The following is a 20,078-nucleotide window of genomic DNA, read 5'->3' as shown; positions in this document are numbered from 1 at the left end:
GTTAAACATATTTATGGGATCTCAACCCTCCCCCTATACCTCTAGCCAACGCAGAAAAGTAAACGCATAACAATACGCACATTAAAATTCAGTTAAAGAGAAGTCCGAGTGTGAAGCCAGAAGATGTACCCAAAGAAAATAAACAAAATGACGATAATACATAAATAACATCAGACTACTAGTAGTTAACTGACATGCCAGCTCCAGACTTCAATGTAACTAATTGAAAGATTATGTCTTCATCATTTGAATATCAGGCACAATCCTTCCCGTTAGGGGTTTAGTATCATACCATCATAACATATGTGAGAAGAACATAATCCGTGTCATGTCAACAACTGGTTTTTCAATAAATGTGTTTAATTCCGATGTAAAGACACTATAAGTGAAACAATATTAACGCCAAATTATGCAATCTTTAATGACCTGACAACAGTATCGTAACTATATCCCTTCTTAATAAGTCTATTCAAAGGTTTTGTTAGCTGCTGCTTGGTAAACTTTTTTCATTGTGGATGTTGTTTAAAACTATGTGGTTGTTTTGAGTTTGATGAAACACCAGTTTCCTTTTTATTATATACATGTACATTAATCAAACTTATCATGAAAATCTTTGATATTTATTATGAAAAGTTTGAAATTATAACACAGTTTAAGTTCAGATATCCTGTTTAAGTTTAATATTTTTTTACTTTTGTCATCAAATTTAAGGTAACTTTTGCCTTAATTTATACACAAAACTTTACAAATAATGCTAAAATCTTCAATTTCAGAACGACATTGGAGAAAATGGACGGAAGACGAGGAGAATGCGGTTGCAAGGCATTTAGGTGCAAACCTAAAGATGGGAAAAGTTCCTCAAAAACATGAGGTCATGACCGTTCTTCAGAAAGAACCTATCCTCCATTCAAGAAGCTGGACAGACATTAAAAACTATGTTTACAACAAAACAAAAAAGTTGAGAAAGTCCCTGAAATGAAAAGCAGTACAAAAATGTAAAAATTTGTCATATATTTTGTAAGAGTTTTGCAAGTAATTAAGAACTAAATATAAAACATATGTTATTTTAAGAAATAGTAAAAGTTAGAAATGTTTAAGTATATATCAAATTATTTACTCTGTTCAAAAGACGCAATCATCTATAACAAACCTTGGAATGTTTAGATCATTATTTAAAGTTTTGGGCTTTTCAAATGAAAATATAACAAATATACAAATACAGCAATTCAGTTTGCAAGAATGATATATTAATTTTGAGTAACATTATTTTTAAAAAGTTAAGGATAGGTTAAGGGTTGTTTGATTGTTAAGAGATCAAATGTTAATAGAGAATGTTGTTCGATACTTTATGGTTAGAGTGTAAATATGAAAAATCGTTTTTTAGTGTAATTAAATAATCATTCGGTTGTTTTTTTCAAATGCCAAATAAAACGTACTCCTTATTTTTGGTTGATATATTTAAGTGTACTCTAAGAACCTTAGATGATGTTAAGCCTTTTTCTGCATGTTAGTTCAAAAGCATATGTTTTATGTCATGTAGTTATATCTGTTTTTGTTTATACTTTTGAATAAACAACAGTAAATTAATCAAGTATGAATACTTGTCGGTGAGCTTTATTGTTATTTCGGATACACGATTTAAATAAACTTTTGTTGTTTATCTTCTTAATATCAATTTGAGATTTCTTTCACAGATTTTACTTCAATATATTATATTGTTCGGTTAGATTCAAGGTCGTAATGCCTCATTATTCCAACAATGAGGTTAAATTTAAAGGTAGTACGATTATAAAGTTTTGGGCTTTTCAAATGAAAATATAACAAATATACAAATACAACAATTCAGTTTGCAAGAATGATAATAATAACAAATATCATACTAATCAAATGATATATAAGATGTGTTGTATTTGAACATGTAATTATTTATCATATATAATTTTTTATACATCTAAATTTAATTGTAAAGGTATTAGTTAGAATAAGGATGCCTCAGAAGATGTCTGTTTGAATGAAGGTATATTTAATGGTTAAAAGTTAAGATTGTAACACAAAGGCTGTCATGGTTTCAGCTTTGGTATAGAATTGTATATTGTTCTGATATAAATGGCTTTATTGTAAATACAAAGGACATATAAAACAGTTAACATGTTATTAGACATAAAGAGACGCTAAACAAGAATGAACACAACGTATGCAATGCACTGTTGGTAATATGAAAAAAAAAAAACTCCTTTCAAAGAGACTAAAAAAAGGGTCCCAGAGGAGGGCACTGTATAAGAATCATGTCTCAACGTGAAAAAAATAAAGATACTATAATTATGTTTTATTAACAGGAAATATATCTATTATGACTGGTGTATTTAAAACCCAACAATAAAACTGTTTTTATTATATATTTATGTTCTTGTAATATTTGTGTTTGTTGTTCAATTTTTGTACATTTATTAGGCCGTTAGTTTTCTGGTTTCGATTGTTTATCATGTGTGACTTCGGAGCCTTTAATATTTGACTATAAGGTATGGGTTTTACTCATAGTTGAAGGACGTACGGTGACATTGATTTAAAAAAAAAGAGAAAACTTGATTTTTTGTAGAAACAAGATAAATATCTGATCGTGTCATAAAAAATGGAGAGTTCTAAACTGTTCTAATGTTTCGAGTTCAAGTATGAATCAGATAAAGCTCCAAATGATTTTAAGCGATATGAATGTCACATTGCCTTGCTGATTTCATAGACATTTCAGAGTAATTAATTTTGTTCTTCTGTGATTAGATTACGTGAAAAAAATCTGAGTATCTGATAATTTTAGAGTGAAAAAAAGAGTTGTTTGTTGTTCTGAAGATAATGGTATAAATGGTGGACTAGGATGGATCTTGGTATTGTTCTGATGTCAACGAGTATAGTGCACAGTGTAACTCGTTAGGTTATAACATTCTGATTTATTGTTCTTCGATTTCGTGATTGATTCAATTGAATATTGATGGCGGCAGTGTGATCATTCAGTCTTTAATTGTTCAAATTCAGATACTTTCTTTGTGAATAAAAAGATCATAAGTGTTAATACAGAGAATATTATAGGACTGATAATTGTAATCTCAGTATAAACAAACAGTGGCTTTTAAATTTTAGACAAACAAGATCCAATATTTTTGTAGATGGTTAAAATTACAAAACAAAGGGAGAAGTTAATTATGCAGGATTGATGTAATGTTGCTTCTTATTCATTTGTTAATGAGCGATTGTGAATATAGAGTAGCTGAAGTGTTTTATATTAATTTTGAGTAACATTATTCTAAAAAAAGTTAAGGATAGGTTAAGTGTTGTTTGATTGCTAAGAGATCAAATGTCAATAGAGAATGTTGTTCGATACTTTATGGTTAGAGTGTAAATATGAAAAATCGTTTTTTAGTGTAATTAAATAGTCATTCGGTTGGTTTTCTCAAATGCCAAAAAAAAAAAAAACGTACTCCTTAATTTTTGGTTGATATATTTAAGTGTACTCTAAGAACCTTAGATGATGTTAAGCCTTTTTTCTGCATGTTAGTTCAAAAGCATATGTTTTATGTCATGTAGTTATATCTGTTTTTGTTTATACTTTTGAATGAACAACAGTAAATTAATCAAGTATGAATACTTGTCAGTGAGCTTTTCTGTTATTTCGGATACACGATTTAAATAAACTTTTGTTGTTTATCTTCTTAATATCAATTTGAGATTTCTTTCACAGATTTTACTTCAATATATTATATTGTTCGGTTAGATTCAAGGTCGTAATGCCTCATTATTCCAACAATGAGGTTAAATTTAAAGGTAGTACGATTATAAAGTTTTGGTCTTTTCAAATGAAAATATAACAAATAAACAAATACAACAATTCAGTTTGCAAGAATGATAATAATAACAAATATCATACTAATCAAATGATATATAAGATGTGTTGTATTTGAACATGTTATTATTTATTATATATAATTTTTTATACATCTAAATTTAATTGTAAAGGTATTAGTTAGAATAAGGATACCTCAGAAGATGTCTGTTTGAATGAAGGTATATTTAATGGTTAAGAGTTAAGATTGTAAATAAAAACAGCAGATACAAAATAAATTGTACATGACACATCGCTTCAGGTTTTACAATTATGTAACAAATTTCAAATGTCGAAGTAAACGGATAAACAGTATGTTTTTGGACAAACAGCACAGACACACCAAGTTTTTATTAAAATAAGAACATTGGTTAACCCACAGATCATCGAGGAAACTCTTCGTCATATATCGTATATCATAAGACAGTAAAATAAAAGTGCGAACGAAATAAAAGAAAAACAAGTACCAGGTAGCAGATTATATAATACTTTACTTAATGTCTTTCGTTTAATAACGACAAATCAAGATCATATCAAAAGCCAATAAGACTTAAGTCAACCACAAACCAATAATGTTTGATGTAAGGTCGTTGTTCGTATGCCAAAGCGGAGCTAAAAGGGAGACGAAAGGTACAAAAGTGACAATTAAACTCGAATGGGGAAATACAAACAGACAAATCCATGATGAAAATTAACGCCGACTAAAATCCTTGTAATATGACCTCAAAATCAGCTGTCAGCTATTCAAGCCCGGTTCAAAGTATTAAAACCGTAATCGATTAACAAGCAACCTGAAAAGTCAAACTAGGAGAAAATCAACGGCCTTAATGATGACGTTTTAATGATAAAAAAAGCAGCAATAGACGACAATAACTGACGAAAGAGGGACCTAGCTTATGTCATCGCCATTTTTTTTTTCGGAAGGTGCGGGTCGATATTTGATTCCACTGATATGAGACAGTGGGTCAAATATAGGATGTGTCTTTGATCATTAGAATTAAAATCCATTATATGTCTGAGATCCTCATTACAGTACATGTAATACATGGCTAAATTCCTCATTAAAACATAAGTCATTCACATTGTCAGAAGTCCCCAATACAACATAATTAATGCATTCACATTGGCCGAAGTCCCCACTTCAAAAACTGGTGTTTCTTTTTTTATCAGTCCCGCAGTTGCAGACTTCCGGGTCCCCATTTAAAAAACACACACGTCCCAATATCAAACTTCCGGGTCCCCATTTGCTTATTTGAAGTCCCCAGTTGTACTTTAAATTCAATTCTTTAAAATTATACTTCTAAAGGAGTTTTTTAACAATATTTTTGCTGAGAAAGTTAAAATCATGCCAAATAAGTAAAAATCAATTAATTGTAAAATACTTATCATGATACTTTCTTGAAGTCCCCAGTTTCAATGTCAGATATCCGAGTACCCACTTGCAACAAACATACGAGTATGTGTGTGTTTGTGTGTATGTGTGTGTAGGTGGGAGAGTACACATGTTTGAACTAATTACTTGTATCACGTTAAATATTTCTTTATATTAACCAGTTGTCGACCAATTGTATCATCAACATCGGGATAGATGAATTTGTCGTATACAAGGATCGCCACTAGTACAAATGTATAATATTTTAAAGTATATTCCAGTGAAACTAAAGATTGTTGATCTATACATAGAAATAGATTGGTAGTGGATAGTCATTAGCAATCCCATCACATCTCATAACTTTTATATTGTAATATTTGTCTGCAGACACTGCAACTCAAATCTATACCTGTCAAAAGCAGTATTTTTGCTTGCAATTGTCATCGACTTCCTCTTTGGTTTGGCATTCTTACATTTGTATTCAATTGGCCCTAATAAGTCTTATCTGACGAATTACAAGACAAAAATATTATAGCGATGGTCGGAGGGTATAAATGCAGTTAGTATACAATGTCGACAAGGAGTTGTAAAAACTAACTTGTAACCATTTTTATGAAGGTTTCGGGGATTTCAAAAATACATATCAGTTTCTTGATGCACTATATAAAAACCATATAAAACACTACTTGATAGGTGTAATTTATAATATCGTGAAAAATATAAAGGACATACTTCTTTAACAATATACCGTACTTGAGCCAAACATTTATTTGGTATAATTAGAAAAATATTGTTATAGTATACAGTATAATAGGTCATACTGAAAAAGCTGAATGACAACCAGTTCAATCATTCGTCTCAACTCGGCCGATTCCGTACCCAAGGAGAGTAGCGGATTCTACCGAGGATTGCCGAATGCCAGTTCAATAAGTAGGAACTATTTCAACCCTTACCATATTTGGTCCAAAAAATTAGAACCTATATAAACAAAACAGACCTTGTTTTAACAGTCGAATTAATCTAAGGTCAAATTTGTCTGAGTAAGATAGAATCTTATTTTCTGAATAGTTTTTTTTTAATTACGAACGGGGAAATAAAGTAAAATAACCAAAAACCTGAACTCCAAGGAAAAAAGGAACGGAAAGTCCCTTACCAAATGGTAAAATCATAAGCTGAAACACATGAAACCAATGGAAAACAACTGTCATATTCCAGACTTGAGCAGACATTTCTTTGTGTCGAGAATTGGGGATTGACGCTCGTTTTATAGCTAGTTTAATCTTTAACTTGTACGACAGTCGCTACAATTTTCTTACATTGACAATAATATATGAACAAAACAAAGATAAAAGGTAAAAACGTCAAAAACTAGAGGTACATCAGTCAACATTGGGTTACTATCGTATTAACTAAAACAAAACCTTGAGAAGTGTGTTAAAATCAAGACAGTATCAAAGTACACACAACACCATTTTAATGAATAAATAAATTTGAAATAATAAATCCTTTTCACTGATTCAATTTTTTATAATATTAATATAATATAATATAATATAATTTAAAATAATATAAATTAGATTGCTGTCATATAAAATAAATTGTCTGTAAATCTTCAAAAACGACACAATTGAGGAAATCTTCATCAGCACCACTATTGAGCAAATCTTCATAAACGCCACTATTGAGTAAATCGTCAGCAATGCCAAAATTGAGCAAATCTTCAAATGTGAGATAAGCGACCATTGTAATTCTGTAAAAGAAGAAATTGTTGGTTTAATGGGGGAAAATTATGTAACAAAGCGATAATTGAATAATAATTCCTTAAGCATATTTGTATCATAGTTGTAATACTTCACGAAATTGAGTGGCTGTACTTTTACGCAAATGTTATGCAGTATAATGCAAATTACCACAAAACTTTAAAATATCATTTAACTTTATAAAAGAGATGTCAAGCAGGGGAAAAAAGTTGAGAAATAGTAAATTTATATGATTACATCAAATACTTGCTTTGTATATATATTGTTTTGAATACTATTACATTGTTCCGCCATGGAAAAAGCCAATTTATAAAAAAATACCCAATTGTATCATTGCGATTGTTTCAATTATGTTGAAGTGAATGCTAAGCATACCACTGTAGACACTAACTATCAATGGAAATAACACTAACACAACATTTGAAAAAAAACACTGTTTGATATGTACATTATTGAGCAGATCATGTTATCTATTGTTCCGTTGTATTCCTCCTTTAGCTGATGTATTTTCTTCGGTTTTAGTTTGTAATCCGAATTCGTTTTTGCTTAATCAATGTATTGGTGTTGAAAAGCGATATACTTTTATTGCCTTTATCAAATCTGTAGACCCGATAGGTAACGGGTATGTACAACTATGATCAGACGGCGTTCTGTCGTTAGTTTAAACATATTTATTTATAGTGGATTGGGAAACACGTTATATTAATCCCTTTCCACTTTGCGTTCTGTTGTTAGGCAGTATACCCAATGCTAATGAAGCTTCATTTCGACTTTTCAGATAAAAAATATTATTGCATTATACATGGTCAGATACGCTAAATACTATGCCTTATGTAGAGAGAATACATCTCTGTCTGCGACGAAGAACCCTAGAAACAATTATTTAAAGTATTTATATGTGTGTTTTACAAGGCAAAATATGTCCCTTTTAACATACTCTTTACATGTGTAATGGTTACTTTTATAAATTGTGACTTGGATGGAGAGTTGTCTCATTGGCACTCACACCACATCTTCATACATACATCTTTCCTTGGGACAGACCACATTTCCCGCCCCTAATTGCAATCGACTATATAACCTTACCTGTCCGTTTGAAGTATATGCATTTCTCAATCCTTTTTGTTTGTGACCATTTTTAGAATTTTTACTTTGACCAGAAACTACAAGTATAATAAAATAATTGAACATGTTGTGATATATCATTTTTCTTCTAAAAGCACACATTTACCATCATATTACTAAGAAATTGATAATGATATACACCAATTCAAACTACTAATGACACCTAAATGTTGTGAGGATGTCAATCATATGCTTTAATGGGTTAAACTGTGTAATTAAAATGAGTTATCGGACAAACATTGCCATATTCTTAAATTTTTGTTTAACCCGAAAGACCCGTTATCATGGTTGAGTCAGATTACGTTGACCCCGACTTCGCACCTTGTTTTAATACCTTTTCACATTGAGCATTTTTCGATAATTTGACCTTATCGGTTGTCTGTCTTTTTTTTAGAACTTGTGCACTTTGAGGTCGCGTTGATATTCTAGCGGCATAGTTAAGGTCAACACATATGATATAACGTCCTTCTTATGTTCATTCAACTTTTACTATGGTTTCTATTATGTATTGGTCAACATTTAATTATGACGTGGTTTTTCAAGCTTTCTTCTGAATAATATATTGTAACGTCACGAAATAACGTGATCGTGTCTAATAATGTAACAGAATTCAACACATCTTCTTATAGATCATTGAAGAAGTTTTACACATATTGTTTATTATATCTTAGCATAATAGCAGTAATATATTCTTTCAATCTTGTCGAATAAAAGATTTCTCATCTATCGATAGTTATTGATTTTAGAATTTAGATGCCCGGAAAATCTCAGGTTTTCATATATTTAAAATTTTTCGACATGGGACATATCGTATCAGAATCAATGCAGTGGTAGAATACATATGTATAGTTCAGACGAGAGATATTTTGAAGGTTGGCCACAATCATATGCATATCACGGATTGTAAGAAAGTCCCAATTTTTACGATGAAATTTCATTCCGTAATTTCTTATCAATGTTGCGCAATTAAGTTGGATAGATGGATTGAAGGCGTGATATCAAATGGTAATTATAACATTAATTGTGAGATGATATCATAGAGGTGTGATATGAATTTTTTATAATGTCATAACAGATAGATTACCAAATCCGCTTTTGGGAATTTTCGTTTTTGAATGATCTTTAAATAAGTATTTTATTTGGTTTTACAATAGATTTGATTCAAGTGCTACAAATGAAACTGATGCAGATGAAACGCACAACTGGCGTACTAAATTATAAGCCTTATATCTTTGGCGAGTTTTCATAATCCTCTACAAGGAAATATTATTCTGCCTCCGACCTGATAAGACAATGATCGTAACTCTCAATGTTCATAGTTCTATGCCAGGAAATATTTTTCTATCTCCGACCCAAACAGGCGATGATCTTACTTCTAAATTTTTAAGTCTTTGGTTTGACGCAGTAGACGATCACAACAATGACTACAACTACATATCCCTAGAGAGACCACAACGTCAGTGACATTTCGGTTTGTATAAAATCTTCTAAAACGTGATTAACTTACAATTTGACTTTTTGCCAAGATATGATGTTCTATCATTATCTTCGTGGGACTCAAAAGATCCATTATCCCAATATCCTCCGAAGGTTTGCAAATATTTTCTCCCAAAACTGTCGAAACGTGTAGCCACATTATTAGCGAAAAATCTTTCATCTATAGCAGTAGGTCTGAAAAATAAAACAATAGTACATTAACATGATACAAAAAAAACCATGGAAAATAAAATAACGAATTTATCAAATGGCAAAATCAAAAGCTCAAAAACATCAAACATGTCCAACAAATCGAAATAATTGTCATATTCCTGGTCTATGTACAGGCATTTTCCTTCTGTAGACAATGGTGGATTAAACCTTGTTTTATTGCTAGCTATTAAATACCTTACTGAATCACCGTATTGCACTTATTGTATTCAAAATGTTGTATACTTTGCAGCAATAATATCAAATGGTATAATATAAAAAAAGAAGATGTGTAATGATTGGCAATGAGACAACTGTCCACAAGAGAACAAAATGACACAGACATTAACAACTATAGGTCACCGTACGGCCGTCAACAATGAGCAAAGCTAATACCGCATAGTCAGCTATAAAAGGCCCCGATATGACAATGTAAAACAATTCAGACGAAAAAACTAACGGCCTTATTTATATAAAAAAAATGAAAGAAAAACAAAGATGTAACTTATAAACAAACGACAACCACTGAATCACAGGATTCTGACTTGGGACAGGCACTTACATAAATAATGTTGCGGGGTTAAACATGTTAGTGGGATCCAAACCCTCCACCTAACCTGGGAAGTGATGTAACAGTACAACATAAGAACTAACTATAACTAGAGGCTCTAAAGAGCCTGTGTCGCTCACCTTGGTCTATATGAATATTAAACAAAGGAAGCAGATGGATTCATGACAAAATTGTGTTTTGGTGATGGTGATGTGTTAGTACTTTACTGAACATTCTTGCTGCTTACAATTATCTCTATCTATAATGAACTTGACCCAGTAGTTTCAGTGGAAAATGTTAGTTCAAATTTACAAATTTTATGAAAATTGTTAAAAATTGACTATAAAGGACAATAACTCCTTAGGGGTCAATTGACCATTTCCGCCATGTTGACTTATTTGTAAATCTTACTTTGCTTAACATTATTGATATTTACTGTTTATCTCTATCTATAATAATATTCAAGATAATAACCAAAAACAGCAAAATTTCCTTAAAATAACCAATTCAGGGCAGCAACCCAACAACGGGTTGTCAGATTCATCTTAAACTAGATAGATCTTGACCTGATAAACAATTTTACTAAGTGAGATTTGCTCTAAAGGCTGCGGTTTCAGAGTTATAGACCAAAATCTACATTTAACCCCTATGTTCTATTTTTAGCCATGGCGGCCATCTTGGTTGGTTGGCCGGGTCACCGGACACAATTTTTAAACCAGATACCCCAATGATGATTGTAGCCAAGTTTGGTTTAATTTTGCCAAGTAGTTTCAGAGGAGAAGATTTTTGTAAAAGATGACTAAGATTTACGAAAAATGGTTAAAAATTGACTATAAAGGGCAATTACTCCTAAAGGGGTCAACAGACCATTTTGGTCCTGTTGACTTATTTGTAGATCTTACTTTACTGAACATTTTTGCTGTTTACAGTTCATCTCTATCTATGATAATATTCAAGATAATAACCAAAAACCGCAAAATTTCCTTAAAATTACCAATTCAGGGGCAGCAACCTATCAACGGGTTGTCTGATTCATCGCAAAATTTTAGAGCAGATAGATCTTGACCTGATAAACAATTTTACCCCCATGTCAGATTTGCTCTAAATACTTTGGTCTTTGAGTTATAAGCCAAAAACTGCATTTTACCCCTATGTTCTATTTTTAGCCATGGCGGCCATCTTAGTTGGTTGGCCGGGTCATCGGACACAATTTTTAAACTAGATACCCTAATAATGATTTTGGCCATGTTTGGTTAAATTTGGCCCAGCAGTTTCAGGGGAAAGGATTTTTGTAAAAGTTAACGATGACGGACGACGACGGACGACGGACGACGCCGGACGCCGGACGCCAAGTGATGAGAAAAGCTCTCTTGCCGGGCCAAGTGAGCTAAAAATCAGTTGAAAAAGGGTTAACTCATCAGATGGACAAAAATACAAGTGGACGTGACCGGGTTCTTGTACATCTCGACAACAAAAAGACACTATATATGTATTCATGAAAAACAAAAGTCTAATAAAAAAAACCCATTAATACAAGATGTAGTCTGATTGCCAAAGCTGAACTAAATGGTTGTGAGCAGTTAAAGGCAATCGTACGGCCTTCAATAATAACAAAAACCCGTATTGTATTTTCGACTATAAGGCCATGTCAATTATATAATTTAGAGAAAGCTTTGTTTGTGATACAATTTATCAAAAATCCAAATAACAAAATAACAAAAAAAATCAAACCGGAAGTCCCTTATCAAATGTCAAATTCAGAACGAATGTAAAACTACAGTAACTACAAATGACAGTTCGTTTAAAAGATATACCAATTGGGCAGAGTATGAAAGGCATCGCTTTGTGTACGCCAATACTTGGTCATGTTTATGAATATTAAGAGTCCGATGCATAAAATCACATTGTTAAAACAAATCATTACCGGTGTGATTTAAACAGTTTTCAAGGTCACATCCGAAGAGAAGACAGAAAATATTACTCTAAATGATACTGTAAGAGAATATAACTGTGGCGCCTGCTATCACTACCTTTTTTGTGGGGTTCTCGTTGCTCAGTCTGTAGTAGGTTTTATTGTGTATTTCTTTTGTCTGTTAATCCATTTCTTTTTTAGTCATGGCGTTGTCAGTTTATTTTCGACTTATGAGTTTAAATGTCCATTTGGTATACAAAGGCAACAGTAGTAAACCGCTGTTCGAAACTCACAAATCGATTGAAAAAAAGCAAATCCGGGTTACAAACTAAAACTGAAGAAAACACATGAAATATAAGCGGAGAACACTGACACAACAGAAACACAACATTAAAATGTAACACACAGAAACAAACTATAATATAACAATGGCCATTTGCCTGACTTGGTACAGGACATTTTAAGAAAAAATGAAGGGTTGATCCTGGTTTTGTGGCATGCCAAATCTCCCGCTTTTATGGCAATATAATTTGCCTTTCTTGAAAATTCACAAAATTTAAATTTTTCCATTTAAATGTACCCACCTGTCTATATCCTCTTCTGTATATTTTGTTTTTTGTTTTTGTTGTTTGTGTCTATTACAACAAATGCATAGAAGTATAGTAAACATGAGAAGTAAGAAAGCCATTGGTATGCCAACTGCTAATCCTAGTATCAAACTGTAGTTATCTACAAAATAAAAAAAAATGAATGATGTTATTATTATTTGAATATTGGATAAACTCCAGTTTTTAAAAGGGTTCGTGTCGCTCAGTCTTAAGGTTTTTTTTATATTATATTTTGTTTATTGTTTATTGTTGTTTGTGTGTTTGTCTTTTTCCATGGTGTTGTCATTTCATTTTTGAATCATGAGTATAGTCTTCAACATTGAGGAAAACCATAACCACATAGTAAGATTTTGCTCAACTTTCTTACTGCAGATTCATGGTTCTCTCTTTAAAAAAACGTACCTGTTTCTGTTATCAGTAGTCTAAAAAATAAAAGTAAAGTCTTGTTAAAAGGACTGGCGAAAAACTTTGTGATGTGATGTTTCTAAAAATTTCAAAAAGTTCTATTACAGGTCTTCCTGATAAAGGTTATTGTATAAACACGAACAGACCGCCATGAACGTATGTTTAAAATACTATTCCATGGTTGGTACCGCTTCTCACGGATTGATACTCGGGTTCAAAACCATTCTGATAGCCAATTTTTAAGTACCGTTAAGATTTAAATTGCAAATTTGATGTGTTTTCTCCTAGTTTAATAATTAAAGCGATTTTACCTCTACAAAGGTAACACATCTCCGTATAAAATTCACTTCAAAAATATTTTTTATGTAGATTATTTAGTTCAAGCATATCTAAAAATTACGGAAAATAAAGAACTACTATAAATAATGAAATATACATTGCAGATATCAGCCATAATACTTACGCACAGTATGGGGCATCAGTACTAGCATTAATACTACAACCATAGTCATCAGGACAGCTGTTAATTTGGTTGAATGCATCACACAAGTTATCGCCTGACGTTACAGTTGCTGAAATTGAAATTCAGAAATTAAATGATAATATGAAACCATATAAGAAAATAAATCTTCTACAACTTTGTCCATATATTGCTCTGTACGAAATAAATAAATTTTCAATTTCCAATATGCAATATGCAAGGCAAATGGTCGCTATTATATCACAACAATTTTGTCTAGAATTTGTTTTTATTGATTTTAAATATAACTTTATTTAAACTTCAGTAACGATGCTTACTTATACAACAGAGAATATGTACCGGATACAATAGTAAAGTCCAAGAAGTTACCATTAACTTATATGATATGATCATTTGACCTAACAAAAAGCAAAACTTAAATAACATGTAAAAGGGGTCCAATAAGGAATATGCAGTTGACATCAGATATTTGATATTATTTGTTAAATTCATGTCAATAAGAGATAGAGACGGTGTATATATGTATTGAGATTAATGAGTAAAATTTCCGATCTTTTCTTATTGCATTTAACGTATTATGAGTTTAAAAACAGTTTGTGAATAATTTCTTTAATTTCTTTATGTTTACTTTTCAGAAAACAACGTATCTTAACTGCATGTATGGGATATAATTCTTATCAAATGACAATTTTACCTGTTTGATTATCTAATGTAACAGACGATGTCTCTGCCTCAACTGTTTCATTTCCTATTGTTAAGTTTCCATTTCCAGTGGTTAAGTCATAACCAGCCGCAATGACATCACCAGGAGAAGGTTCATCTAGATAAACCTCGTACTCTGGTATCAAGCTACCAGCTCTAACGAAATAATGAACAAATAGATAATTTAGAATGTATCATAAAAAGTGAAAACAATAATAGTAATATCATAAGAACAAACACGATGATGCATGCGTTGTCGTTTTAATCATAACATTAATCCCTATTCAAAGTAACAGGAACAGTTTAACGAATCTGAATTGCGTCCATTTGTTACAACTCATCACTACCAATCATCGGGCACAATGTGAATTTATTTGTCGAATTTCATTTTTCAAAATGTTGAACAAAACAAAAATGTTTTGTTTGTATTTCATCAGAAACCATCAAATACATTCACATTAGTTTTTTTTCTGACGAAATGTAAACAAAGCATTTGTTTTATTCAAAATTTTGAAAAATTTATAGTATCGGCATACATGAAGTGAATAACTGACAAATCCGGAAGTTGTTCACACGTTACAATTCATCACTGTCATGATGCTTGAAGCTCAACATCCTTACAATTTATATTCGTGATATCTCTCCATTTGACTGTTTTGAAATTTTAAATAACCGCTAGAACCCCTTACTGATCTGTCTGAATACGCAGTCATGCCCGACTCCTAGAGTTTCCTTGGAAGTGTAAGTACGTATAAGTATTGAAATATTTTACTTGAAAACGTTGCTAAACTAGATTGATATGCATACGTCAATCTAATGTAATATATTCTTACCTTATTGAAATAAGAACTATTCTCCTAAAGGAACGCCTACATGATCTAGATCGTCTATAATAGTTCGTTAACTATAAAAATATAAAGAATAAATGTTAAGATAATGAAAAAGGTTATCTTTATGACTACATATTAGAATATTTTAGAATAGTTCTCTACCAACACATTAAATACAATAGTTGAAAAAAAGGAAGACAGGTTTACGTTCAATGCCGGATTCGTATAATCGTATAATACGTAAAAATCAACATTTTGTGAATCAAATGGTTGAAACGAAACAAATTTTACCCAGGAAATTGGTAGCAAGTTATATATAAGAAAAGAAGATATAGTGATTTGCCATGGCTTTGGCAGTTTAATTTCGACTTGTGAGTATGTTTAGAATTTATATCTTAAATTTCTTACCGCTATGAGAACCTGGTTGAAAAGACGTCGATATCCTTGAGTAGTTGTATCGGTAAGACTGATTGTAACTGTAATCCTAATCCGAAGTCTGCATCTGTATCTATACTCGATGGTGACAGCTAAAAGAGAGACCATACATGATGATACATCTTGCCGATTATCAGTTAATAAATAAAACAGGACTGTAATGCAATTGAATACTGTTAGCTAAGAAATTTTTACGATGTTTTTATTTACTTTTGTTTTATTTTTTTTAAATTCCTTTATTTCCATCAGTTGCTTGTTACATTGTCTTCAACAAGTCCAAGCTCCTTGTGAAGAATACATATAAGTTTCAATTCTATTATATTAATAAATAAAACATCAATCTAATACATGTTTCTTAACATTAACTAAAAATTTATCTTCTTCTAACTTCTTTGAATAATACATTCGTTTTGTAAATTCTCTAATGAATAGACAAAATGTCTTTATTTATTAACATTTATAATGGTATAGGTTTCGCAAACATTAAAACTCGCATTTAAATTTTCATAGCATTATTTGATTTCAGCATTTCTTAAAATTGCAATAAGCAATATCGCATTTTTGTTTTGTCTTACAATTGTAATAAGAAATGCAACAAAATATTTTTGAACTTTCAGTCATACTTTGGAGGTTTGACGTAAAAACAAGTTCCAGTCAATCTATCAATCAATATATCGATCAATCAGTGGATATATAAATCTAATTATCCACACTTTAATCGATAAGAAGTCAGAAATAATGTTTCTTTACAGGAAATTTTGACATTCTTTTAAAAAATATACTTAAGTGAAATTGTCCATGAAACTAATTATTTTCTTCGACATCTATCTTTAACACTCATCTTTACATTTTTATACTTACAAGGTTGAGATGTTGTAGTTGTGGGCTTAGTTGTTGTTGTGAGCGTTGTTGTCGTTGTTGTAGGCTGAACAGTTGTGGTATATTCTCCAGTGGTTGTTGGTTGAACTGTTGTTGTTTGTTCAGTTGTAATTTGCTGAAGTGTATTGGTAGTTTCGTCAGTTGTAGTAGGCTGAACTGTAGTGGTAGTTTCTTCAGTTGTTGTAGGTTGGTCTGTGGTGGTAGTTTGTTCTGTTGTCGAAAGCGGAACTGTTGTTGCCGTTTTTTCTGTTGTTGCTGGCTGAACTGATGTAGTTTGTTTAGATGTTGTAGACTGAACTGCAGTTGTCGTTTGTTCAGTTGTTGTTGGCTGAACCGTTGTCGTTTGTTCAGTTGTTGTAGGCTGAACTGAAGTTGTCGTTTGTTCAGTTGTTGTTGGCTGCACTGTTGTCGTTTGTTCAGTAGTTGACGCCTGAACTGTTGTAGTTTTGTCAGTTGTAGTAGGCTGAACTGTTGTTGTCATTTGTTCTGTTGATGTAGGAATGACTGTAGTTGTAGTTTCTTCAGTTATTATTGTCTGAACGGTGGTAGTCGTTTCTTTAGTTGTTGTTGGTTGAACTGTTATAGTCGTTTGTTCAGTTGTTGTTGGCTGAACGGTTTTCGTCGTTTGTTTAATTGTTGTAGGTTGAACTGTCGTTGAAGCTTCTTCAGATGTTGATGGCTGAACTGTTGTAGTTGTTTCTTCAGTTGTTGTAGGCTGAACTGTAATTGTATCTTCTGTTGTTGTGGGATTAACTGTAGTTGTTGTTGACTGAACTGTAGTGGTAGTTTCTTCAGTTGTTGTTGGCTGAACAGTTGTAGTTGTTTCTTCGGTTGTTGAAGGTTGAACTGTAGTTGTCGTTTGTTCCGTTGTTGTAGGCTGAACAGTTGTAGTTGTATCTTCAGTTGTTGTAGGCTGAACGGTAGTAGTCGTTTCTTCAGTTGTTGTAGGTTGAAAAGTAGTTGTTATTTCTTTAGTTGTTGTTAGCTGAACTGTTGTAGTCGTTTTATCAGTTGTTGTTGGCTGAACGGTTGTAATTGTTTCTTCAGTTGTTGAAGGTTGAACTGTGGTTGTCGTTTGTTCAGTTGTTGCAGACAGAACGGTTGTAGTCGTTTCATCAGTTGTTGTTGGCTGAACGGTTGTTGTCGTTTGTTGTGTTGATGTAGGATTTACTGTAGTTGCAGTTTTTTCAGTTGTTGGCTGAACGGTTGTAGTCGTTTGTTGTGTTGATGTAGGATTTACTGTAGTTGTAGTTGCTTCAGTTGTTGTTGGCTGAACGGTTGTAGTCGTTTGTTGTGTTGATGTAGGATTTACTGTAGTTGTAGTTTCTTCAGTTGTTGTTGGATGAACGGTTGTAGTCGTTTCTTTATTTGTTGTAGGTTGAACTGTAGTGGTAGTTTCTTCAGTTGTTTTTGGCTGAACGGTTGTAGTCGTTTCTTCAGTTGTTGTTGGCTGAACGGTTGTAGTCGTTTCTTCAGTTGTTGTTGGCTGAACGGTTGTAGTCGTTTCCTCAGTTGTTGTAGGTTGAACTGTAGTTGTTTTTTCCTCAGTTGTTGTTGGCTGAACTGTTGTAGTTGTTTCTTCAGTTGTTGTTGGTTGAACTGTAGTTGTTGTTTCTTCAGTTGTTGTTGGCTGATCTGTTGTAGTTGTTTCTTCAGTTGTTGTAGGTTGAACTGTAGTTGTTATTTCTTCAGTTGTTGTTGGTTGAACGCTTGTAGATGTTTCTTCAGTTGTTGTAGGTTGAACTGTTGTTGTTGGCTGAACGGTTGTAGTCGTTTCCTCAGTTGTTGTAGGTTGAACTGTAGTTGTTTTTTCCTCAGTTGTTGTTGGCTGAACTGTTGTAGTCGTTTCTTCAGTTGTTGTAGGTTGAGCTGTAGTTGTTATTTCTTCAGTTGTTGTTAGCTGAACTGTTGTTGTTGTTTCTTCAGTTGTTGTAGGTTGAACTGTAGTTGTTATTTCTTCAGTTGTTGTTGGTTGAACGGTTGTCGTCGTTTCTTCAGTTGTTGTTGGTTGAACGGTTGTCGTCGTTTCTTCAGATGTTGTTTGCTGAACGGTTGTAGTTGTTTCTTCAGTTGTTGTAGGTTGAACTGTAGTTGTTGTTTCTTCAGTTGTTGTAGGTTGAACGGTTGTAGTCGTTTCTTCAGTTGTTGTAGGTTGAACTGTAGTTGTTATAACTTCAGTTGTTGTTGGCTGAACTGTTGTAGTCGTTTCTTCAGTGGTTGTAGGTTGAACTGTAGTTGTTGTTTCTTCAGGTGTTGTAAGCTGAGCTGTTGTAGTTGTTACTAATGTTGTCGTCGTAGTAGGAGTAGTTGTTGATGTTGTTGTTGTAGGTGCACACGAGGCACAGCATTCCGTCGGTACACTTGCACAATTATTGGGTGCTTCCCTGACCATATCTTCACAAGTCCAACCATTGTTAAAAATTGCACCTTTGCGATCTCCATAGAGACAGGTCTCTAAAATTGCAAAAGAAATATCTGATAGAAATGATAAAGAAAAATCACGTTGCAAGAAAGTACTATGCAAACTTAACTTGTATCAATATGTGAGAACTACAGTTACATTTCTTGTTAAATATTTTCAATAATGTTTACCGAATGCGATGATAATGGCAAGGAAATTAAAGATTTTGACTTCTTTTTCAAAACAAAAGCATGATAAAATTATATATGATACCGATTTCTGATATCTTTGGTTTATTTTCCAGCAGCAAGACATCTAATATGAGATACGCTAGGAAAATAAAGAGTAGAAAATTCAAAAATAAACAATATGAGAGAGGCAAAAACATGAAAGGCTTAAACAGAGTCAAAATACTGGGCTCAGGTAAAGAGACATGTCTTCCCGATGAAGCCTTGTGAACAAGTACGACAAAATTCTGCTCAGTGTGTAGGTCTAGTACAAAAGAGAGGCGAAAGATACAAAAGAAATATTCAAACTAATAAATCGAAAACAAACTTACAATGCCATGGCAAAAGGCGACGAAAAGATAAACAATAGTACACAAAACTGAAACTTAGAAAACCAAAGTCTGAACAACAAGAACCCCAACAAAAAGTTGTGTCAGCTGCTTCGGAAGCCGAAGGTTAAGCAGCTCCTGCTCCACATGTTGCACCCTTTGTGTTGCTCATGTAAGTACAAACGCGGTGAAAGGACAAATTTGGTCGGTCTCATTCGAGGACGGTATAGTGATTACGACAATCGGAAAATATTTGTAGTTTACCGTACAACAGATATTCCATAACAGCCAGCCAACTCGTGATGGCGTCCGCAAAATATTCTTAGGGATGATTTCAACTTCACCACTTGTAAATCTTGGATCAATATCTACCATGGTTTGAAGATAACAAAATCATGTTTTCGTCCTTATATATATATATAACATATATATATATATCAAATATTAGCCAATGGACCTTCAAACCGATGCATCATCATAACCGTCGTCTATTTATTCAATACAA

The 20,078-nt window shown here is 32.4% G+C and overlaps 1 protein-coding gene across 1 annotated transcript in view; it reads right to left on the bottom strand.

The window, feature by feature from the left end:
* Window positions 1–6,746: 6,746 nt before the first annotated feature.
* Window positions 6,747–20,078, bottom strand: part of LOC143059484 (uncharacterized) — a 41,773-nt gene continuing 28,441 nt past the window's right edge. The window contains exons 18-28 of the mRNA XM_076232988.1: window positions 17,079–19,070; window positions 16,599–16,802; window positions 15,711–15,829; window positions 15,306–15,376; window positions 14,465–14,628; window positions 13,753–13,861; window positions 13,287–13,306; window positions 12,861–13,005; window positions 9,636–9,799; window positions 8,090–8,166; window positions 6,747–6,993 (exon numbers count right to left, since the gene is read on the bottom strand). Coding sequence (XP_076089103.1) covers window positions 6,964–6,993; window positions 8,090–8,166; window positions 9,636–9,799; window positions 12,861–13,005; window positions 13,287–13,306; window positions 13,753–13,861; window positions 14,465–14,628; window positions 15,306–15,376; window positions 15,711–15,829; window positions 16,599–16,802; window positions 17,079–19,070 — 3,095 coding nt within the window. The 3' untranslated portion in view covers window positions 6,747–6,963. The remainder of the gene's footprint in view (window positions 6,994–8,089; window positions 8,167–9,635; window positions 9,800–12,860; window positions 13,006–13,286; window positions 13,307–13,752; window positions 13,862–14,464; window positions 14,629–15,305; window positions 15,377–15,710; window positions 15,830–16,598; window positions 16,803–17,078; window positions 19,071–20,078) is intronic.

This window comes from Mytilus galloprovincialis, chromosome 14, assembly GCF_965363235.1.
Source record: "Mytilus galloprovincialis chromosome 14, xbMytGall1.hap1.1, whole genome shotgun sequence".
NCBI lineage: Eukaryota > Metazoa > Mollusca > Bivalvia > Mytilida > Mytilidae > Mytilus > Mytilus galloprovincialis.
The sequence above is the reverse complement of the archived record's forward strand: the minus strand, read 5'-3'. Positions and strand labels throughout refer to the sequence as shown.